This window comes from Erpetoichthys calabaricus, chromosome 5 (genome assembly GCF_900747795.2).
Source record: "Erpetoichthys calabaricus chromosome 5, fErpCal1.3, whole genome shotgun sequence".
NCBI classification, from domain to species: domain Eukaryota; kingdom Metazoa; phylum Chordata; class Cladistia; order Polypteriformes; family Polypteridae; genus Erpetoichthys; species Erpetoichthys calabaricus.
The window spans coordinates 83,439,598-83,464,462 of record NC_041398.2 but is presented as its reverse complement, the minus strand read 5'-3'; the positions used below and the strand labels follow the sequence as shown (position 1 = coordinate 83,464,462).

Below are 24,865 nucleotides of genomic sequence, written 5' to 3'. Positions count from 1 at the left end.
GCCTTAGCTACTAGAAGATTAACAAAACATCTTGACCAGTTCCTTTATGTAACTAGAATACACAGTGTCTTCAGGATGTCCCCTATCTGGACAATGCATGCTCATTCCTTTTCATGCCCAAATTGCACAACAGGCAATCTCCTGAAATATAATGTCAGTTTAATCATTTTAAAAAGAAAATTGTGATTTACTGACTAAATAAGCAGTGTAAACATAGTCTAGAAATATGTGTTGCATTTCACACATCAGAAATTCAGGAGTAAGATACCGAATAACTACTTCTGATATTATTGAGTTATTGTCTCCGTTATATGCCATTTGGTATGGGATTCATAAAGTAGTGTTAAGGTTTGTGATGTGCCACCTGTATGAATGGCAAATGTAATGCATTTTATTACCAAAATGTTTGTGATGCGCCATCTTTTGGAATGAAATTGCCAACAAGGTTTGTTCACTTTTTATAGGAATTTACCAATCAATGGACTGACTGATTTATCTTATGCATGACACCTTTTGATTTCCCCATTTTTTTCTGATAAAAATATGGTACTTGTTCGTAAATTGACAACAAAAGAAACATCCACCTTAAAACATGCATTTTTCTGTTACAAACACAAAACAAAATAAAGGCATTTAACTAAAATAAAAAATCTAAGCAAAATTGCAGATATTTTCTTTTAACATACAACTGCAGTTTTGTGGTTTTAAAACAGGTAAATACATGACATCAACAATTTAAGATGAGTTTGAAAGGTTTTGTTACATCCATGCAATGCACACAAATTCTAACTACTGTACAAATCACTTCAGCGGAATTTGTTGCATTTGTTCCTCGTTGGCTTTAGGCTTTGGTTTTATGCTACTTTTAATCCAGTCCATATATCTGGAGACTCTGGTGTACACCCCTGGTTTGTTTGATCTGGCACAGCCATCCCCCCAGCTGATGATTCCATGCAAGTAAAAGATATCATTCTGTTCACATGCCAGTGGTCCCCCTGAATCTCCCTGGAGTTTTAAAAGAAAAAAAATTGAACAAACAACAATGAAATGTTTTTTTGTAGAGAAATTAACTACATCAAAGAAATAAAGATTATTAAGCAGTGTTATAACTGCTGTCTATTTTTTCCAACATCATACAACTGTAAGACCAGATTCATCGTTATTTCACACAGACTATGCTTAATCATTTTTTTTTTTGATTTCCTTGTCTTTTTGTGTGTGTATCGTACCAGAGGTTAAGTGTTTGGCAGCTGTGGGTAGGGAGGTTGGGGAGGGTGTCTGGGGTAAAAGGGATCACAAAACGAATACCCAGTCACCTTTCATGTACATGTATAAACACTAGATTCTGGATTACAATACAGTACACTTGCATATTTAATCAGTTTAACTATCATCTCAGTTTCTTTCAAGGCATGGAGATGGGGAAAGAGGGGTTGAAGACCGAATATTTTTAATGCTAATATATCTTTCGAACATTGTCCACTTCCCTCTCTGGTCGTGAAGTATAGCGATCGCACCCCTGATAAGGAATGGCTGAAAAGAAAGAAATGGATGGTTCTGAAATGGGCATGTCATAGCCTGGATCTGAATCCTATCAAGCTTCTATGGGGGATTTAAAATGGGATGTGCACACAAAACACCCCTCAAACATCTCACAGATTAAATAATTCTGCATGGAGTAGTGAGAAAAACTTTTCCGCAGTCGATAGGAAACACCTAATTGAAGTTGTTTCTGCCAAAGGGGACAATTCCAGCTATTAGAGTCAAGGGAGGACTTAATGTTTCCACAAATGGAAAAGGCATATCTGTTCATTTTATATTGAATATATTATTGCAAATTTAAATTTAAGGTGTTATTTAAAGGTACTGTTTAAAAGAATATCAAATCTATTTTTAAAAAATATTTCATGGTTATACCTACTTTTTGACAAGTATGTGAAATAGTAAGTGCTAGTGTTTAATGGAGAGGGAGAAAAAGGCAAGGCTAAGGGTTTTAATGTCTTTGAACTAAGCATGGTATGCTTCAACAATGGAAGATGATAATGATAGTAGAATGATGTGGGATGTATTTTTGTGGAGAAACTAGGCCCCTTGGCACAAGAAGAGCAACATCTGAAAGACACCAGGTAATCAGAAAACCACTGCATTCCACTATGGCAGCCATGAACCCATCTACAAATAAACCTTTTTGAAAAGCAGATAGATGAGATGTGAGGATAACAAATTGCATTCATATGTGGATATTTTCTCTGTTCATTTTTATGTTCCTGTAATATTCAACCTTGGTTGGCAGCACATTTGGTCTAGATAGATAGATAGATAGATAGATAGATAGATAGATAGATAGATAGATAGATAGATAGATAGATAGATAGATAGATAGATAGATAGATAGATGTGCCATTTCATATAGTTAGAATATATACTGATTTAATCATCTCACTTATACTGAACTTCTGGTTTACTGGTATAATTTTTTTTCTAGGTATATAAACAGTTAATTCAGCATACATTATATTATTTTCACTAAACTTACCTGGCAGGCATCTCTCCTGCAGTCAAGATGTCCCGCACATAACATATTTTCAGTGATGGCATTACCATAGACTTCTGGACTGCTACAATGTTTGGAAGAAATTATAGGAACTACAGTTTCTTGTAGGTGATTTTCATAGGTCTGTGCACCTTAAAAGGAAAATGAAGAAAACAAAAGTATATTTATATTTGATTAGCTATTATAGGACACTTTATATATTTCCTCCACAAAATAAACCTTTTATATTCAAAGTGCTACAATAATACTGAAAACAGAGCAGTGTGTGCATTAAGTATCATTTTAAAAATCCAGGTTCTTAAATGATGCACTTTATGTTTATAGCTTTATAGAGTCATTATTATTACCTGTACACAGTACTTTTAAATTCTTACTTATATTTTCTAATCAGCATGCAATACTTCACCATTTTCTGGCACTGTGCTCAGTGAATGTAATTATGTTATTTTAAAACTTCTATCTTCCTTGCCTGAAAATGTTCAGATCACAGACAAATTACAATAATGGTGATATGGCAGCTTATACATAACTGTTTAGCACAGTGGTTACCACAGTTATTACAAGAACGTGACTACAGTAATCCCTCCTCGATCGCGGGGGTTGGGTTCCAGGACCCCCCGCGAAAGGTGAAAATCCGCGAAGTAGAATCCATATGTTTATATGGTTATTTTTATATTGTCATGCTTGGGTCACAGATTTGCACAGAAACACAAGAGGTTGTAGAGAGACAGGAACGTTATTCAAACACTGCAAACAAACATTTGTCTCTTTTTCAAAAGTTTAAACGTGCTCCATGACAAGACAGAGATGACAGTTCCGTCTCACAATTAATGTAAACATATCTTCCTCTTCAAAGGAGTGCGCGTCAGGAGCAGAGAATGTCAGAGAGAGAGAGAGAGAGAGAAAAGCAAACAATCAAAAATCAATAGGGCTGTTTGGCTTTTAAGTATGTGAAGCACCGCCGGACAAAGCAGCTACAAGGAAGGCAGCAATGTAAAGGTAGTCTTTCAGCATTTTTTAGAGGAGCGTCCGTATCCTCTAGGCCAGTGTGCGAACAGCCCCTCTGCTCACACCCCCTCCGTCAGGAGCAGAGAATGTCAGAGAGAGTGAGAGAGACAGAGAAAAACAAACAATCAAAAAGCAATACGTGCTGTTTGATCTTTTAAGTATGCGAAGCACTGTGCAGGAAGCATATCGCTTGACAAAGCAGCCACATGTAAGTAAGCCCAGCAAGGAAGAGAGCAATGTGAAGGTAATCTTTCAGCGTTTTTTGAGGAGCGGCCATATCCTCTAGGGGTGCGAACAGCCCCTGTGCTCACAATATATTTGAGGAGTTTTATTTAATACGTAATACGCGCTCTGGTTGGGTAGCTTCTCAGCCATCTGCCAATAGCGTCCCTTGTATGAAATCAACTGGGCAAACCAACTGAGGAAGCATGTACCAGAAATTAAAAGACCCATTGTCCGCAGAAATCCGCGAACCAGCAAAAAATCCGCGATATACAGTATATTTAAATATGCTTACATATAAAATCCACGATAGAGTGAAGCTACAAAAGTCGAAGCGCGATATAGCGAGGGATTACTGTACATGGAAATGAGCTTTGATGACAGAACTAACCAGCCTGGTTCTAATAGTCAATTTCTTCATGCTTAAAGCTTAGCACTTTCCTTAACCCTTGTAATAACGAGACAGGAAACGTACAAAGGTTTGGGATTTCCAGCCCCGTATACTATACAGAAATTATTAATAAACAAAAAATACGGTTAATGTTTTGACATCTGGTCATTACAAAGAACCCTGTCCTTTTGCATAGGGGGAACTTAAATAAGGAGGGACCGGAAACTGATGACTGGAATGCTGGGAGGAACCGAAGTGGGTTATGGGAGCTGTGACGTCATTGAGGCGAGACCAGAGGAAGGGATGGAATGCGGAAGTGGCAGATCGTGGTTTTAGCGCGTCCGGGGAGAGTTATGGCGGCGTTGTTTCTGATTTTCTGTGGGAACAAGAGAAAGAAAGGTTAGTACCCCGCCTTAATCCCCTGGCAGGATGTGTTACGCTGCTCGTCGGGTTTTTTTCCTGGCTCCCCAAGCAGGCGTGCGTGACATGACCCACCCCTCAGCCCAGACCCATTGTGTCGGAGAGGTTGTAAACCTGGGAGAGAGCATCAGTGTTGGCTTGCAGGTTACCCCAACGATAAGTGATGGCAAACTTGTAGGGCTGAAGGTCCAAAAACCACCTGGTAACTCGGGGATTCGACTCCTTGTGTACAGCCATCCACTGGAGTGTGGCATGGTCCGTCACCAGAGTAAACTCCCGACCTAACAGGTAGTACCTCAGATGCGTTACTGCCCACTTGATGGCCAAGGCTTCCCGCTCCACCGCAGCATATCTGGTCTCCCGATCCAGCAGTTTCCGGCTCAGGTAACTCACGGGGTGCTCGACATTGTCGATGCTCTGGCTCAGCACGGCGCCTAGACCTGTGTCTGAAGCATTGGTCTGGAGGATAAAAGGGAGAGAAAAATCAGGAGTTCTCAATATTGGTGCCGTGGTCAGGGCCGTCTTTAAGTCACTGAATGCTTGTTCCGTTAAGTGATCCCATACCACATATAAAGGGGCCCTTTTCTTCATCAAATTTGTCAAGGGTGCGGCTCTCTCAGAGAAACAGGGAACAAACCGGCGGTAGTAACTCGCTAACCCCAAGAAGGCTTGCACCTGTTTCTTGGTTATCGGACGGGGCAATTCCAGGATGTCTTTAATTTTTGAACATTGTGGTTTCAGCAGTCCTCCGCCCACCAGGTAGCCCAAATATTTGGCCTCGTTAAATTCAAAGAAACATTTGCGCGGATTTATATGGAGGCCAGCCTTCGCTAGAGTTAAGAGGATGGCGTAAACCTGCAAGATATGTTCCTCCCAGGTGCCGGAATAGATGACTACGTCAGCACTCTGTCTACCAGACGCTGGAAGGTCGCCGGGGCTCCGTGCAGCCCAAATGGGAGGACCTTATATTGCCAATGTCCAATAGGGGTGTTGAAGGCTGTTTTCTCTTTAGCGGATGCCATTAAGGGAATCTGCCAGTATCCCTTAGTCATGTCAAGAGTAGTCAGATAATGAGCCATACCCAAGCGCTCAATGAGCTCGTCCACTCGGAGCATGGGGTAGGCGTCAAATTTGGAGACCTGGTTGAGATGCCTAAAGTCATTGCAGAATCTCCATGAGCCGTCGGGCTTGGAAACGAGGACGATCGGACTGGACCAGGGGCTGTGACTCTCCTCGATAACATCCATATCGAGCATCTTTTAGACTTCCAGCTCCACCTCGGTCCGTTTCGCTTCTGGGAGGCGATAAGACCGTTCCCTCACCACCACCCCCGGGTCTGTCACAATGTCGTGCTCAATCTGCGAGATACGACCTGGCATTTCACTGACTACTTCCAGGATGGACAGGATCGCACTCTCCAGCTCCTGCCTCTGATGGGGCGTCAAATTGGGGCCGAGGTTAAGGAGTGGTTTTTCTGAGAAAAGGGAGAGGGTGTTCGCCAGGCGAGGGCGGTCCTCCCGATCCCTCCAAGGTTTCAGCAAGTTGACGTGATACACCCTCTCGCTTGGTCGACGATTTCGTTGTTTCACCAAATAATCGACGAGTCCCTTTATCTCTTTTACCTCGTACGGGCCCTGCCAATGGGCTAATATTTGGAGTGGGAAATAGGCACGAGTACCATCACACGATCCCCCAGCTGAAACTCCCGGAGGGTGGTGTTTTGATTATAATTTTGCACCTGCGCAGCTTGAGCTTTCAACATGTGCTCTTTTAGAAGAGGTCGAATTTTCTCTAACCATTCGTGCAGTTGCGTGACGTATTCCAAAATATTGGTGGAGGGAAGCGCCTCCCCTTCCCATCCTTCTTTGGCAATATCTAATATGGCCCGGGGTTGGCAGCCATACAACAGTTCAAACGGGGAAAAACCTGTGGAGGCTTGAGGTACCTCCCGATAAGCAAAAAGGACAAGAGGCAAAAGTTGGTCCCAGTTCCTACCGTCCGCGTCGACTGCCTTGCGAAGCATCTGTTTAAGGGTTTGGTTAAACGTTCCACTAACCCGTCCGTCTGGGGATGATAAACAGACATCTTCAGATGCTTAATGTGGAGTAACTTGGCAACCTCCCTGAATGTATCCGAAGTAAAGGGTGTACCTTGGTCCGTGAGGACTTCTTTAGGTATACCCACTCGGGAGAAAAGGGCTACCAATTTCCGTGCGACGTTCTTTGTAGTAGCAGAGCAAAATGGAACCACCTCTGGGTACCAAGTTGCGTAATCAACCATGACTAGAATATATTTATGGTCACATGTCGAAGTCATCAGAGGTCCTACAAGATCGACCCTGATCCTCTCAAAAGGGATGTCAATAAGGAGAATCAGAACGAGAGGAGCACTGTCCCTCCTGGGTATTCTGACAGTCCAGACATGACTGACAGAAACGATGGACCTCCTCATTAATCCCGGGCCAATGGAACCGGAGCTTTATCCTCTCCAGCGTTTTTTCGGCCCTGTGGTGGGCGCCAAGGAAGTGGGCGTGAGCCAGTTCACAGACCTCCCGCCGTTAGGCCCGTGGGACTTGCAACAACTTCCGTACCTCACCTTCGTGATCCGCGACTTGATATAACAGATCGTTCTCTAAGACGAAGTAGGGTCCCGGTGGTATGGGAGCAACCGGCGTATTGCCGTCAATCGAAACGATAGCATTCCGGGCAAACTTTAGAGAGTCATCATTCCATTGCTGTCTTTTAAATGACACCGGCGTGGACTTAAACTGATAGTCCATGTGACTTAAGGGATCAGTTGGAGCCGGAGGGTTGTCATCGACCCACTCTAGTTGCACTTCCGGGTCAGCAAAAAGTCATCCCCCCGGACCCCTGCATCATCATTCATTGCCGAAGTGCACGGCGTGGAAGCCACGGGGACAGTGCCTTGTCCGTCCATAATTAAACCCAACCCGGCAGCAGGAGTGGTGACTTTTCTACCGCAATTGTTTTCAGACCAGTCTTGTCCTAGAATAACTGGAAAGGTCAGGTCAGGTAGCACGGCCACCAGTAGCCATCTCGGTTCACCCTCCCAGGTTACGTAACAGTTAGCGGACTGGTATGATTTGGTCTTTCCATGCACACACGTTACACTCACATGCTGGGATACCCACTGTCACGGTAGTATAAATCAGCGAGCAACAATGGTGATGTTACTCCCGGAGTCGAACAATGCCACCACCGAGTGCCCATTAATCAAAACCACTCCCTTGTTCGGAACAACCAGGGGATTAGACAGAGCACAGTACCTCTCTCCTTTGGCCAGGTGCAGTCCATCAGCTCCACATTTTGCGGACAGGCGGGAAGGGTGTGCCTGACTTCACCACACTTGAAACAGCACAGCAAAGCCGGGGTTCTTTCTTTCGGCTTACCGGGAGCCTCCGATGTGCGGCGGAAGGGCTCAGGAGTAGCGACACACCCCTGCCGGCTACCACGAGCAGACCTCTCCGGCCCCCCGACTCGGTTCTCCGCCAGTTGACGCTCCAGCACGTCCAACAGGCTTTTCATATCTTTGAAGGGGTGTCGTCGGACCTGCTGGGCGAGATAATCTGGCATGGCGTTAATAAAGCCTTCACAGGCCACTTGTTTGACTATTTGCCGCCGTTGATTTATGTCTGGCCTTAGCCAGCGCCCCATTTTGCCCCAGAATTCAAAACCCTGGGCCTGGCCCAGGCAATCGGGGTCATACCTCCAGTGCCTCCGTTCACTCGCCTGCTGGTCCGACGTGACGCCGTAGCGGCTAAGGATTTCAGCCTTTAGGAGGTCATACACGGCAGCTTCCTTGACGGGGAGGTCGTGATAGGCCTTCTGCGCGATACCCTTCAGGTACGGCGCCAGTATGGATGCCCACTCCGCGCGCGGCCATTGATTTCGCGAGGCAGTCCTCTCGAAGGTGGACAAATATGCCTCTATATTGTCCGCGTCCGTGAGCGGTACAATCAGAGGGGGTGGAGGCCACATGGGCTCCGGTCTAGCCACTTCGGCTGCCGCGAGCCGTGTCTTGGTCTCCGCCAGCTCCTGCTTTGTGGCGGCCTGCTCCAACTGAAGGACCTGAAGCTGGCCCGACAAACTGGTCAACACCGAATTTAGGTCTTGTCCTTTGGTCATCTTTTCGGACAATAATCCTGCCGGCTACACCACTGTAATAATTAGACAGGAAACGTACAACGGTTTGGGGTTTCCGTCCCCGTATACTGTACAGAAATTATTAATAAACAAAAAATACGGTCAATGTTTTGACATCTGGTCATTACAAAGAACCCTGTCCTTTTGCATAGGGGGAACTTAAATAAGGAGGGACCGGAAACTGATGACTGGAATGCTGGGAGGAACCAAAGTGGGTTATGGGAGCTGTGACGTCATCGAGGCGAGACTAGAAGAAGGGATGGAATGCGGAAGTGGCAGAGTATGGTTTTAGTGCGTCCGGGGAAAGTTATGGCGGCGTTGTTTCTGATATTCTGTGGGAACAAGAGGAAGAAAGGTTAGTACCCCGCCTTAATCCCGTGGCAGGATGTGTTACGCTGCTTGTCGGGTTTTTTTGCGGCTCCCCAAGCACGCGTGCGTGACACCCTTCTACTGACTAAACAGTTAAGAGTATATACACTAGTAAGATCATTTTTAGGATTTTATGAGCAATGTTGTCATACTATAAAACAAAGAGAATCTTTTGAGACAAGGCTAACTGAGTGCATTAATAGAAAAAATGGCATGGTGAACACTTAAAACTAAAACTACGGGTATCCAGATTCTTCAATGTAAGCAGATAAGATTTTAAGGGCCACATTTGTTCAAAAAGTTTGGATGAATTTGTGCAAGCAAGTTGGCTATCTTGTCTATTCACTCTGAGGCATGTGGGTGAGCAATTGGGATGAAATTCAATACAGCATGAAGGAGAAGCTGTTGTACCCTCTATGGGCAAACTCGGTCTTCCTTTGTGACCCAAACAAACATGACAGACTGAATTATCTCTGCTTTGTAAAAGTTTTATTTTTCTTATAGTTAATACGATATATATGAATCACTTATCGGCAGTGCCAGGGATTGGTAGGAGGCATCTGAAAATCTGTGGGGACCGGTAACCCAAATCTATTAAACTGCAAAAAAAATCAAGGGAACACTTAAATCTCAAATCAGATCTCGATGAACAAAATATTCAAGTGGAAAATCTTCACTGTGTAATTCATTGAGAACAAAATGATGTAACAATAGTCAAAGGAAACCAAAATCACCAACCCATTGAGGTCTGGATTTAACATTACACTGAAAATCAGCGTTAAAAACTGAAATCACCAGCTGATCCAACTTGCTTGAATTTCATCATGGTAACTCATAATGTAACTCAGTAGTGTGTGTGGCCCCCACGTGCCTGTATGCACTCCCGACAATGTCTGAGCATGCTCCTGATGAGGGGGCAGATGGTGTCCTTGGTGATCTCCTTCCATACCTTTATTAGGGCATCAGTGAGCTACTGGACAGTCGGTGGTGCTACTTGGTGGCACTACATAACATTCCAGAGGTTCTCAATTGGATTTGGGTCTGGGGAATGTGCGGGTCAGTCAATGGCATCAATGCCTTTGTCATCCAGTAACTGCCTATACACTCTGGCCACTTGAGGCAGAGCATTGTCCTGCACCATGAGGGCCTAGTGCACCAGCGTAAGGTCTGACAATGCTCTGAGGATTTCATCCTGTACCTAACAGCAGTCAGGGTACCATAGCCTAACATGTGGCGGTCTTTGCGAACCTCCAAGGTATGCCTTCCCAACCATCACTGGCCTACCAACAAACTGGTCATGCTGGATGATGTTGCAGGCTGCATAACATTTACTACTGCATCTCCAGACTCTTTCACATCTGTCACATGTGCTCAGTGTCAACCTGCTCTCATCTGTAAAGAGAACGGGCACTAGTGGTGGAGCTGCCAATTTTGGTATTCTCCAGCAAATGCCAATCAAGCTGCATGATGATAGGCTGTGAGCACAGGCTCCACTAGAGAACACCAGGCCCTCATGCCACCCTCATGGAGTTTGTTTCTGACAACTTGGTCAGAAACATACACACCAGTGGCCAGCTGGAGGTCATTTTGTAGAACTTTGGCAGTGCTCCTTCTGCTCTTCCTCACACAAAGGAGCAGACACCGAACCTGCTGCTAGGTTGATGCCTTTCTACCACCATGCTCTCCTCCTGTAGCAGCCTGTCTCCTGGTATCTCCTCCATGCTATTGAGACTGTGCTGGGAGACACAGCAAACCTTCTTGTGATGGCACTTATGGATGGACCATCCTGGAGGAGCTGGACTACCTGTGCAACCTAAACTGGCTTCAGGAACCACTTCATTCAATCAGTAGTGACAAGGGCACTAGCAAAATACAAAACTAGAGAAGGATAAGGAGAGAGCAATATTGTCTGTATCCACTATCTGCAAAACCATTCCCTTTTTGGGGGTGTCTTGCTGTTGCCCCTCCAGCGCACCTGTTGTCACTTTCATTTGAACCAAAGCAGGAGAAGTTTCACAATCACTTATGCTTCTTAATTGGACTGATTGATATCCCTGTAGGTTAACTGACTTTGTGTTAGACTGTGATGATTAAATGTTCCCCTAATTTTTTGAGCAGTGTATATTTAAGGCAGTAGGTATATGCTGAGAAAGGATTTTTGATATATTAATATTAAGTCATAACACTGCCAGAATAGAAAAAATAATTACCCCAAAATCCCAAAAATTCCTTGATGGATCTGATAGAAATTTGGTGATATTATAGAAAAGAGAAATTTAGCTGATACATGGTTTTTATTTGTCTTTTTTTTCACTATTTATTAACATAATGCTAACTTACATGCTCTGTATTGAGCATGTATCCAACCCGCTATATCCTAACTACAGGGTCACGGGGATCTGCTGGAGCCAGTCCCAGCCATCACAGGGCACAAGGCAGGAAACAAACTCCGGGCAGGGTGCCAGCCCACTGCAGGCTGAGAGCATGCTTAATGAAAATGAACAATGCAGCAGAAGTGATACTCGGGCCACGCGAATTGCACCAGTAACCAATAGGGTGAATGAATAACTGAAGACAGGATGGTGTCCATGGAAAAAAAGAGGCCTGATCTTGTAAGATGAAAAGATTTTGGCAAAGCTCATGAAAGAAGCAAACTTCAATGGTTAGCAAGTTCTGTTTTTTGATGTTAACTACTGAGACAGTTCTCCTCTTGGTTATCCACTTTGCTCCATCGACCACCAGCCCTCAGCCGCGGAACTGAAAACTGACCCCCCTTTCCACCCCCCGAACTTTGATCTTGGTGCTTAAAACATTAAGGGAGGACAAGGCAGATGTAAACGAAAAACACAATTTCAAACAACTCAAAAGATTATCCATGCAGGATCAACTTCAGACAGTAACATGCAGCTCATATATCACACGATGTTATGAGGCTTTAAAGCCAGCTCACTTACATAGTATTTTGTTTTCTGCCATGTGCAGACTACCTGCCTTCCTTCAACTGAAGGAGAATATATTTTAGTTGTTTTAATCTGAAGGAATCACCACTGGAGCAAAACAACTAAAAAGTTGCCATGTTTACTATGTGTTTGAATAAAGCTCCAATGCTGTACCTTAACATGTGAGAATACAAGTCTCTTCTCCCAGTTCTCTTCTGAATGTCTTTTTGTGTAACTCAGGATCTCAAATGTGTCACTATACATGAACATTCAAATCTGTGGACTTTAAAAGGGGACTACATGCAACTGACGAAAACTATGAAAAGAAATACTGTGCTTGAGTGAACAGCGTAAACAAATGAAAATTGTATATATTTACTTATTTGTCTTAAGCCTTTATCCTATGCGACTTACAACATTTGTGATACAATTGGTTACATTTCTTTTTGTTTTCCAAATGGAGCACAAGCAGGTCAAGTGACTTTCTCATGGTCACACAGTGTCAGTAGTGGGATTTGAACCCACAACCTTAGGGTTTGAAGTCCAAAGCCATAACCACTACACCACACTGCTTGCAAACATTGGACCAACACCCATTCTACACACATAACTTCACAGGAACGTCCAAACTATAGTGTAGTGCCAAGTGTCTCTACCCAGATGTTACGTTTTTCACTTCTATCTAATATTGATAATAACAATATATACTAAAATGTCATATTATTCCTACTGATTACCTGTTCACTGGCAGACCTGAGTTTGTGAGAAGGACTATAGCACCTCACCAATGTCCTCAAATGCACAGCTGTTGATGCACTGACTACTCTGTAGGCATGGATGAAGGATTTCATCATTTAATCATGATTACATTTTTTAATCAAGCAGGCATCCCTAATATTTGCTATTGCTAGGTTCTTAAAAGTATAAAAATGTTTTGCTCTTTTATTCTCATTTCCTCTCTAATTCTCCAAAGTTGTTATTTTATGTTACACATTAAAATCCATGTATGATTTTTTTTGACTGTTGCTGGTAAAATATTTATATGTTACAGGTTGGAGTATGGCACAGGGTATTGGTAAATAAGGTCTTTAGAATTTTATTTTCTGGCATAAGATGCTAACGTGTAGGCTTGTGAGCAGTTTGCAAAGACTTCAAAATAAAAGTACCTGTTTTCTCACACTATTACACTGATAAATTTCAACTTCAAAAATGGATAGTCACATTTAAGACATTTAAAGAAAGCTACCAGACGTGTTAGTGGCTATATAGATGTGTATGTGCCAAAAATAATCAATATTTCTTTCTCTATTTCTAGGCACCAGTATAAATTGAACCAAAAAAATATTATAATGGCATCAGCACCAATATACACTCAACGGCCACTTTATTAGATACACTTTGGTAGTACAGGGTTCAACCCACTTTTGCCCTCAGAACCATCGTAAATATTCACGTAGTTGCTGCGGATTTGTCAGCTGCACATCCATGATGTGAAAATCCTGTTCCACCACATGCAAAAGGTACTCTTATTGGATTGTGATCTGATGACTTTGGACGCCATTTGAATACAGTGAGCACATTGTCATGTTCAAGAAACCATTTTGAGATGATCTGAGCTTTGTGATATGGCACATTATCCTGCTGGAAGTAGCCATCAGATGACGGGTACACAGTGGTCATAAAGGGATGAACATGGTCAGCAACAATATTCAGGTAGGCTGTGGCATTTAAACGATGCTCAGCTGGCACTAAGGAGCCCAAAGAGTGCCTAGAAATATCCCCCACACCACCACCACCAGCCTATACTGTTAACGCAAGGCAGCATGGATCCATGCTTTCATGTTATTGATGCCAAACTCTCACCCTACCATCCAAATGTCACAGCAGAAATCAAGACACATCAGACCAGGCAACATTTTTCCATTCTTCTATTGTTCAATTTTGTTGACCATGTGTATTATTATAGCCCAAGTTGTATGTTCTTAGCTGACGGGAGTGGCACTTGACGTGGTCTCCTGCTGCTGTAGCCCATCTGCTTCGAGGTTCGATGTATTGTGAGTTCAGAGATGCACTTCTGCATACCTCGGCTGTAACGAGTGGTTATTTGAGTTACTGTTGCCTTTCTATCAGCTTGTCCCAGTGTGGCTATTCTTCTCTAACATCAGACATCAACAAGGCATTTTCACCCAGAGAACTACTGGTCACTGAATTTTTTCCCTTTTATGGACCATTCTCTGTAAACCTTAGAGATGGTTGTACATGAAAATCCCAGTAGAGCAGCAGTTTCTGAAATTCTCAGACCAGTCCATCTGGCACCAATAACCATGCCACATTCAAAGTCACTTAAATCACTTTTCTTCCCCATATTGATGTTCAGTTTGAACTTCACCAGATAGTCTTCACAATGTCTACATGCCAAAATACGATGAATTGCTGTCATGTGATTAACAGATTAGATATTTGTGTTAACAGGCAGTTGAACAGGTGTACCTTATAAAGTGGCCGGTGAGTGCACATACTAGTAGAAAATAGAAAGGTAACACATGTTGACTGAAATTTCAACTTAAATCACTAAAATAATAAACAAATGTAAATAATTGAAAATAAAATAGTACACAAACAGTCCTGTCATATTTTGTTTGACCATCTCCATTCTTCACCCCTCTGATGTATAGAACCAATGTCTTTTGGCTGCTTAAACTGACAGTATCTTCCTCTTTATGGAGCAGAAAGATGAGATCCAGTTTGCCTTGCCAAAGCTGTGTTCTAGTAGTCAGAACACTGAGACAGACAGGTTTAACTTCAAGAAGGGAATTTTGGCATCTAAACTCTTGTGCCAGAAAGAGTAATGCCTTTCTCTATGAAGTTGCAGGTGACTAAGCAAAGGGTCTAACTGAGTGAAGCACTGAACACCACAGACAAATGATCATGCAGCAAAGAGAAAGAGCACACTCCAGTGCATGAAGAATCCTCCACTTGAACCTGGAGCAGCAAGAGCAGCAACAACTCCACACAACATCGGACAACACCTTTAAAGACTTGGTATTATAAAACTATCTGTGCCAAGATAAATTAGAACTTTAAATAACCAGTAAGCATCCAGCCTCCCTATGTTATTTGCTTGTCTATTTATTCTGCCTGTGTTCTGTCTTATATATTAACATATACATATATATGCAGTTAATCATATTTCTATAATCCCTTTGTTTATCAATAAATTGTGTTATTCTGTATCTTAAAATTAGTTATGCCTCAGTTACCGTGACATAAGTCTAGCAGTCAAAGACCTACAACAGAGAGGTTGGGAGCATGTGCTGATAGTGTTTTGCCACACCCACCACACAACAGACCATCTGGATTGGGACCCAAGTGCAGTGGGTGACACCTCAGCACCACACTGGAACCACCACGTTTTCCCTGTATGTTGGAGGACTTGTTTGCAGGGCTGGATGCAGATTAACGTCATACACAGAATGAAGCAATTGCAGGATAAGGGCCTTGCTCAAGTGTCACTTCTGGCATTTGCGGGATTCAGATCAGCAACTTTCTGATTGCCAGTGCAGATCCCTAGCCTGAGAGCCACCACTCTGCTCAGAGCAACAACAACAACAGAGATAGGTAAGGTAAATAAAGTAAGAGCCTTACAAATTATTTAGTTATTTACCAGAATTGCCAAGGACAAAATGATAATGAATTAACTGAGTTAAAACTCTCCTCCTTCCTCCATTATTATGACTGTCTCTGGGTGGGCAAGTTAAAATTCATTTTGTCCATCCTAAAACAGCATGGTGACTTTCCAACACAGTTGTGCTTGTTCCTTTTTCTAAAGCCAATAGCATGCTGACTGACACAGATGGTAATGTACAAAGGGTTAACATGTACAGTGAGTTCACTCATTTTTTTCAATTCTGTTGTGGTATGTAAAACACAAAACTTCACACAGATTCTCTTCTGTTTGTGGGGTCCGGATGAGCATTCAATGGTTGTCAGCTCTCATGCAAACAGAGACCATCCCTATGACTAAAGACAAACTCAAACCTGTTTGATATTGTTGGGGTGACTTATTTTGACTTATTTCTAATTTGGTTCTGTACATTACCACAATAAATTTTAAATGAAACAACTCAGATGCAGTTGAAGTGCAGACTTTCAGCTTTAATTCAGTGAGGTGAACAAAACAATTGCAAAAAAATGTGAGGCAACTAAAGCATTTTTTTAACACAATCCCTTCATTTCAGGGGCTCAAAAGTAATTGGACAATTGACTCAAAGGCTATTTTATGGGCAGGTGTGGACAAGTCCGTCGTTATGTCATTATCAATTAAGCAGATAAAAGGCCTGGAGTTGATTTGAGGTGTGGTGCTTGCATGTGGAAGATTTTGCTGTGAACAGACAACATGCGGTCAAAGGAGCTCTCCATGCAGGTGAAAGAAGCCATCCTTAAGCTGCGAAAACAGAAAAAACCCATCCGAGAAATTGCTACAATATTACAAGTGGCAAAATCTACAGTTTGGTACATCCTGAGAAAGAAAGCAAGCACTGGTGAACTCAGCAACGCAAAAGACCTGGACGTCCACAGAAGACAACAGTGGTGGATGATTGCAAAATCATTTCCATGGGGAAGAGAAACCCCTTCACAACAGCCAACCAAGTGAATGGTTGAATTAGGCAGTGTCATGTGCCCCTCTACTTTAGATATTTGCAAAGCTGATTTATAAGTACATTTATATCCTAGCCTAGATTGACTGACAGAGTTGGGAAAAATTAGTGTACATCGTGTTGCCTCTGACCCCAAGTGAGTGGTGTGAGGCAGACCTGGTAGCATGAACATTTAGGCATGAGATGTGGCAGAAATAAGATAATTGGAACCACACAGAAGGAGTTGTGGAAGATCAGATTGGCAGCAGTGGCATTGGAGAAGGGCAGAGGAAGGAGATGGCCTCTAGTAAACTTTGCATGATGGAATGAAGGACAGGAGATGCATTTTACAATGTTTTAGTCTGTCAGAAGTGGTGATGATAAAATGTTGTCCAGTTGGAAGATACGTAACGGCAAAGGACTTCGGTAGCCTACCAACTATAATCAGGCAAAAGTAATCAAGAGCAAATGATTAATCAATAGGGTTAGGTTCAATCTATTAGTCTTTGCCTTGATTGACAAGTGACAAAACCATCATGAAGAGAGGCATTAAAAATAGTGCTGGTATTTAAAAAGCCAATAAAAATGCTATATTCAGCAAAGTTCCTTTGTTGGATAAAAACAGGCTTTACAAAAGGGAAATTTTGAAAACAAAAACTGCAATAATTAAGTGCATGGTAACTACATTATTGAACCAAAATCAAATGATAAAAATTAGTTGACTTTTATTTAATTATGCATTTTTTGACACATTGATAATATAGCATCATAGTTCCTAATTGCTATTTTAATTATTACATTTTTAACAAAAATATTATTCCATACATAATAGCCATAGATAAGAGTAAAAATTAAATGAGGTGAAGAACGATTATTAGTTGCATACAATGCACCTAACTTTCTATAATCTTAATAGTTTGGCCGGACTTTAGGAAAGTTATTTCTTAAATTTTCTTGTTGACATTGATTCTGTCTGTTGCTTATTTGTGTATGTTCATGTGTTTTATTATAATATTATCCTAAGAAATTGAATAAAGAAAATATTTTGTGGACTGAATTCGATTGTTAGCTTTTCTGCTTGTCACCCTCAGTATTTCTTTGTAAATCGTTTTATTTGAACAGCTGCTTTCATGGTGAACAAACACAGGTTTTGATGGTACCAAGTTCAGTGTTTGTCTGGTAAACACATTGCAGTCTGCAACTCCTTGTTAACTCTCATTAAGATAAAAAAAACTCCTAATAACTTTGAGCATTAACAAACAAAAGACAAAACAAACCTATACTAGAAATTTGGGCAATAAACACCATGTTCTAATAAAGATGTTTCTGAGTTAAATACTTAGGTATTAGTCGGGGGCCAGAGACAAGTAGTTATATCACTGATGAACTCAATTAACTGTAGGGGATTATTTGGAAAGTTAAAGCATATAAATGGTCATTGGGAGTTCATGTGTATGAAAATAATGTTTTACAGTATTTGCTGTTTGCTGTATTTGAGACACACAAGAACAAAATGAAGTCTGAAAATGCATCATGTAGAGTGACACGTTATTATACAACCCAGGCCTGACAGTAGATGAAACATGTTCCTTTATAAAAATGAGCACCATTCTGATCCCTGCGGAGACACACACAACACATGCACACCCATCTACACTCGCACATTCTTTATACTGTGTATGCCATGAAGGAGAGCGCAAATGAGCACTGAGTTAATGGAAAACAAGCCCTGCAGGCACACTGTGCCTCTCTATAGAGTCTCAGGTCACTCATTAAAACAAATCTCAATGTGCTTTGCCTACTGAACTCTTACAAATGTCACTGCCCATCTCTAGTCTCAGCAGGTTCCATCTCTTAGAGCTATTCTTTTATCAACCCCATGGGGATCTTGTAACTAGTAAGTCAGAGTTAGCCTACAATCCTCTTGGTAGTTCCAGCTTTAAGAAGTCCATGAGACAGACAGTTACTATTAAAGGCAGGCCTTCTCTACCTCAATGAGGGCCTCAGAATCCATTTCTTTTGGAAAGTAAATCATACAACACAAAGCTGATCATGACTGCTTTAAATGAATAACCACCAGCAAGCAGCAAGACCAGAGCATTGTGGCACAGGGAAAGAGAGCAAAGTACAATGAGTGGGAAGAAGCAGGAGAGTGGGTGGAAGCTGGCAGCGTTTTGAACCAACTTATTTACTGAAACCTGAGCAGGAACTCTGTATCTGCAAACGTACGCCTTCAACATGTAAAACGTTTTGCACATTTACAGCAGGACGAAACCAAAGAAACCATTACCATACACACTAGTTAGGTAGCATATATTTTTAACATAGAAAATTGAATTGGTTTTAACACAAAATAAAAAAAAATTAAGACATAGTTATATAGTTGATTGCTACATTTAATAGCCACTTTAAAATCCCCTTTAACAAAACTAAAATGCAAAATTCTGTTATTTTCATAGCCTATAAATTATATTCCCTTTCACAGCACCATTTTTCTTATATTACAATATTTGTTTGTCCTGAGCCATTGTGTTCTTACGCCATTAATTGCACAAATCTAAGCATATGACATATGCAGAGTGCAGTGGTCCTAATGCTCACTTGTCCCTCACTTTTATTTTTGTGTTTTTTTATTCCAGACTGTGTATATCCTATGGTCCTCTTTGGCTATTTACTCTGTACCCCATTGATTTTTATGCCCTCCAGCTTTCTTTCCCTGCATCTTCCTTTTTTGTGATCAAATATATACTGCTCATATATTGTCACTTATGTGTGTCAAAAGGTCACAGTCCAAATTCCTGCCAGGCATGTGGTTCCACCCCAGACCAAGATGGAGCGCTGATGTTAACTGTCTTAGTCTTCCTTTTCTTCCAACATTCGGAGAGAAACCATCCAGCTAGGGCAACAGAGTCCACCATTTCCAGTCTTTGGACCATAAAAACACAACCACATCTGCCCCCACAGGGCTGCCTCACACCACTCACTTGGGGTCTAAGGTTGCACAATATGCACTCATTTTCCACAACTCTTGTCAACTCTAAGCTAGGATATAAAAGTATATTTATATCTCAGCATGCAAATGCCTAAAACAGAGGGGCACATGGCACTACCTAATTTCCAGTTTATTATTGGGTTGTAAATAAAGGTACTTCAAGACTATGGAAGGAAGCGGAACATCATGACACTGTACCAAGGATGGATGGATGGATGGATGAATGGATGCATGGATGGATAGATTTAAATACTAACACTATTTTTATAATGCCTCTTTTCATGATGGTTTTGTCACTTGTCAATCAAGGCAAAGACTAATAGATTGAACCTAACCGTATTGATTAATCATTTGATTACTTTTGCCTGATTATAAGTTGGTAGGCTACCAAAGTCCTTTGCCATTACTTGTCTTCCAACTGGACAACATTTTATCATCACCACTTCTGACAGACTAAAACATTGTAAAATGCATCTCCTGTCCTTCACTCCATCATGCAAAGTTTACTAGAGGCCATCTCCTTCCTCGGCCCTTCTCCAATGCCACTGCTGCCAATCTGATCTTCCACAACTCCTTCTGTGTGGTTCCAATTATCTTATTTCTGCCACATCTCATGCCTAAATGTTCATGCTACCAGGTCTGCCTTACACCACTCACTTGGGGTCAGAGGCAACATGATGTGCACTAATTTTTCTCAACTCTGTCAGCAATCTAGGCTAGGATATAAATGTACTTATAAATCAGCTTTGCAAATACCTAAAGCAGAGGGGCACATGACACTGCCTAATTTCCGGTTTAGTACTGGGTTGTGAATAAACGTACTTTGAGTCTATGGAAGGAAGCGGAACATAATGATAGATAGATAGATAGATAGATAGATAGATAGATAGATAGATAGATAGATAGATAGATAGATAGATAGATAGATAGATAGATAGATAGATAGATAGATAGATAGATAGATAGATAGATAGATAGATAGATAGATAGAAGTTTATTTATGCCCAGGAGGTAATTTGGCTTTTTACAGAAGCTCTTTAAATAAATGTATTCATGCTTAGATACAGTATGTGTATACATTATGTATGTATTTATAAATAAATAAATATATACACACACTATGGTCTGAACACACACCAGAATGATTAAAAAGTAAGAAAAACGTAAAAAGAAAGAAATGTTCTGCCTTGGCTGTCACAGTCACAGTGAGGTATTATGCACACGTATTGCTGTTGGTATAAAGGAGCCCCAGTAGCGTTTCTTAACACACTTCTGCTGAATGATTTGTTGGTTAAAAGTCCTCATCGTTAGTGTGTCAGACAGTGGATGTGCAGCTTTGTCCATAATGGCACTTTGTTTTAATTCTCTTTTTCACTACAACATCCAGGGGGTCCTGAGTGTGTCGTATAACTGTGCCTGTCTTTTTAATTAGCTTGTTAATTCAGTAGGCCTCACTTGAAGTGATGTTACCATCCTAGCACAACAGAGTGTATAAAATTGCACTGGCCATCACAGAGTTGTAGAACATGTAAAGGATGCCACTAAGAGCCTGCTCTGCCCTTTCTTTTATAGTCCCTCTGTGTTACAAGACCAGTCCAACCTGTCATGATTGGACCTTCAAGTATTTGTAGGAGTGGACAACCTCTACATCCAGTCCTTCAGTAGTGACCAGACATAGAGGCCCTTTAGTGCACTGAAAGTTAATAACCAGTTCCTTGTTTTTGCTGATGTTAAGTAGTTAAAAGACTACTTTTTCTGCACCAAGAAACAAAATTCTCCACCTGACTCCAATACTCTTTCTCATCCCCTTTATCAATACAACCCATAAGTGCAGAATCAGCTGAGAATTTTTGCAAGTGACATGACCTGGTGTTATATTTATAGTTTGAGGTGTACAGAGTGAAGAGTAAAGGAGACAGGACTGTTCTTTGTGCTGCTCCAGTGTTGCTCACATGCAAATCAGAAGCACAGTCTTTGAGTTGCACAAACGGTGATCTGCCCGACAAATAGTCCATTATCCAGGACACCATAGGATCATCCAAGTTGTTATTTCTGAATTTACCCCTTAACAGGAATGGCTAGATGGTACTGAAGGTACTGGAGAAATAAAAAAACATAATCCTCACAGCGCTGCTAGCTTTGTCCAGGTGAGAAAAAGCTTGTGGAGCAAACAGATAATTGCATAATTAGCCCTGAAAAGGAAATCAACCTCTATTTACCTTGTCTGTGTTCCTGTCATTACTAATTATCTTTTGTTGACCAATAATGTAATGGTCAAAAAGGCCAAGATTCTAGTGTTAGTTCTACCCATGCACAGTAGTCATATATGCCAGCCATCTTTAAACTATACAGTATTTAACTAATGGAATTCACTTGGTATCTAGACTTTTAGACAACTCTGTATTAAATATATACAATCACCCTTTGATTTTACTTCAGATACAGTCTTCCAGTAATACTTTACTGTTACCATGTACAGGTTACAAGTACAAATTTTGTTAAAAGAAACCTGTTCAACTTTATTAATCTCCTTTCCAATGTCTATAATTAAAAATATATTTTACAATGATGGTGAAGATATAGGCAGTATTTCCAGGCCCTACAAACTTATTTAAAAGTGTCCACCATCAGAAGATAAGCATCAATGGAGCTGGGGTCCTTTCAATTAGAATTACAAATGATGAATAGGATTTTCTTCATCAATTTCTGCAAAGCATAATGTAATTAAGTAGAAGGATGAACATTATATATCTGTCTTGACAAAATTACCCAAACTATATCTGGGAAAAGATCTGGTTTGTGAAAGATGTCATGCAGCACTTGCCTCTCTAAGGTCACATTTTGGTAATGCCTTACGGTGAGATCATAATGAAGAAAACATTGCGTATATGTCAGATAATTTTGGATATGCAGTTTCTCCTCATCCTCTAATAGCATCATTCAGAGTAACACCAGATGGCATAAAAATCTTTGTGATATCTTGCACTTCATTGCTTACTTGTGTATCCTACTCCACTGGAAGAATCCTAAGACATTCTCCACAAATTAGTGGGAAAAGGATGTCAAATTTTATTCAAAATTACAAAAAAAATCTCATTTTCTCTGTGAGAAATAGTTTAACACTTTTTCTGTTTAATCTTATCATGATTTTTTAAGATATATAAGGGACAATTTCATACTGAGCTGTCAGTTCACATCACTTTTTCATTTTGGCTGAGGAGAGGCTTTTGATTCATCTACTGTGAAACCCAAAAGTCTGGAAAGTAGTATCACTTATATATTTGAATTGTGTCTAACAGATTGAATGCTCATTGATAAAATCAACAAAATAAAAATATTCAGAAATGTTGCTCTAGCCAATCACCCTATATTGTCTGAATTTATCAATTCCATTTTGCAGAAAATAACTGTCATTGCCGAGATGCCTTCCTATCAGTATTTTCAAATATAATGCTCAGATATTTCTCTTGCTGAATGTACTTGTCAGAAAGCTTTCATAAATATCTGGCAAGAAAAGCAGTCAATAAGCTGCTTTGTGAAGAATCTGTAAATAGCTGTGCTATCAGACCCCCAAAAAATAACTTGGCAGTTCTAAATGATCCATTAGCACTCAACATTGTAAAAAAACAGCTTCATCAAAAGAAGTAATAAAAGATTTTTATTAACAGACACATCTGAAAAGATATACAGCATATTCGCCCAATAATGATAATATTTACCTTCTTTTGAGTGTCCCCAGCCAGCAATATGACAGTAGGTGGAAGGAATGAAAGTGATGTCTGGCTCTGGTAAGCAGATTGTAGAGACAAACTGAGTCCTTTTTGCACAGTGTTTATCTTTCTTTTTCAGTTTGATAAGCACTGAAATACAGAATTAACAGGATTGAAAGAAGTTTGTACAGCTCTCTGTATTCTACAAAATACCACATATCACAAAGAGACAGTGTTAACACAGCTTTATATAAAAGGCAGACATGAAACAGAGATGAGAAAGCACATTTATTTTAAATTAAGTGCTTTAAAAAGTATGTCAGACTTGACAGCTGAAGTTGCTGATCTCATTGTTGGACCATGTCGATGTTGACATGTAAATGACACGACTGTGTGGCGACATTCCAGCACAGCTGTACTCACCCCTTTTCCTGACAGGTAATATGGTGGTGCCTGACAGAGCCAGCACTGTATAAAGAGTTAACAGCTGCAGCGAGTCCAGCAGTAGTGAACATTGGAAAGGAGCTTTCCGAGTACAAAGCTGTAGTACAGTAATCCCTCACTTATCGCGGGAGATAGGTTCCAAGGCCGACCGCGATAACTGAATTTCCGCAAAGTAGGGACACTATATTTATTTAATTATTTAACGTGTATTTGGATGTTTTTAAACCCTCCCTGTATTGTTTACAACCCACCATTTACTCTACTAAAAACAGGGACAACTGCTAAACAATATGAAATCGGTAGATAAGTTTACACTTACTGTATAGCGAAGTACACGTAGCAGCTTGTAGGCGGTCATGACGTCGTCGACCTTGTTGCAAAGATTCCTAAAGCAGATTCCATCCAGACTACTGCCTTATCATGTCCACTTGCAACTCATTTTGCACCCTGGTTAAAGGACACTGCGGCCGTAGATCTTATATGCTTTTCCTCCTTTTTAAATAAAAAGAATCGATGTCCTGCAGCGGTGTAGCTGTTCCCTTCCTTCAACATATCCAAAACTTTTACCTTTTCTGCAATCATTTGCATCTTCTGTTGGTGCTTGGACACGGCCCCTGAAGCATTAGCACGTTAATGATGAATGAGTGAGATGAGACTTCCTGGTTAATGCAACACTCCGTCGCTGAGCCAATCAGCAGCACACAGGAACTTAACTGCGTGCTCTGATTGGGTAGCTTCTCAGCCATCCGCCAATAGCATCTCTTTTATGAAATCAACTGGGCAAACCAACTGAGGAAGCAAGTAAAAAGACCCATTGTCCGCAGAAACCCGCGAAGCAGCGAAAAATCCGCGTTATGTATTTAGATATGCTTACATATAAAATCCGCGAAGTCGTGAATCCGCGAAAAGTGAACCGCAAAGTAGCGAGGGATTACTGTACAGCTCTACCCACAGATGTTTGTGAAACAAATGCACAAGAAGTTTAATTAATTGCTCAGTGACATGGACATGGGCTA

General features: G+C 41.1%; 1 protein-coding gene across 1 annotated transcript in view; it reads right to left on the bottom strand.

The window, feature by feature from the left end:
- Positions 1 to 445: 445 nt before the first annotated feature.
- LOC114651767 (hepatocyte growth factor activator) overlaps positions 446 to 24,865 on the bottom strand; it is an 88,724-nt gene continuing 64,304 nt past the window's right edge. The window contains exons 13-15 of the mRNA XM_028801723.2: positions 23,415 to 23,555; positions 2,537 to 2,685; positions 446 to 1,005 (exon numbers count right to left, since the gene is read on the bottom strand). Coding sequence (XP_028657556.1) covers positions 802 to 1,005; positions 2,537 to 2,685; positions 23,415 to 23,555 — 494 coding nt within the window. The 3' untranslated portion in view covers positions 446 to 801. The remainder of the gene's footprint in view (positions 1,006 to 2,536; positions 2,686 to 23,414; positions 23,556 to 24,865) is intronic.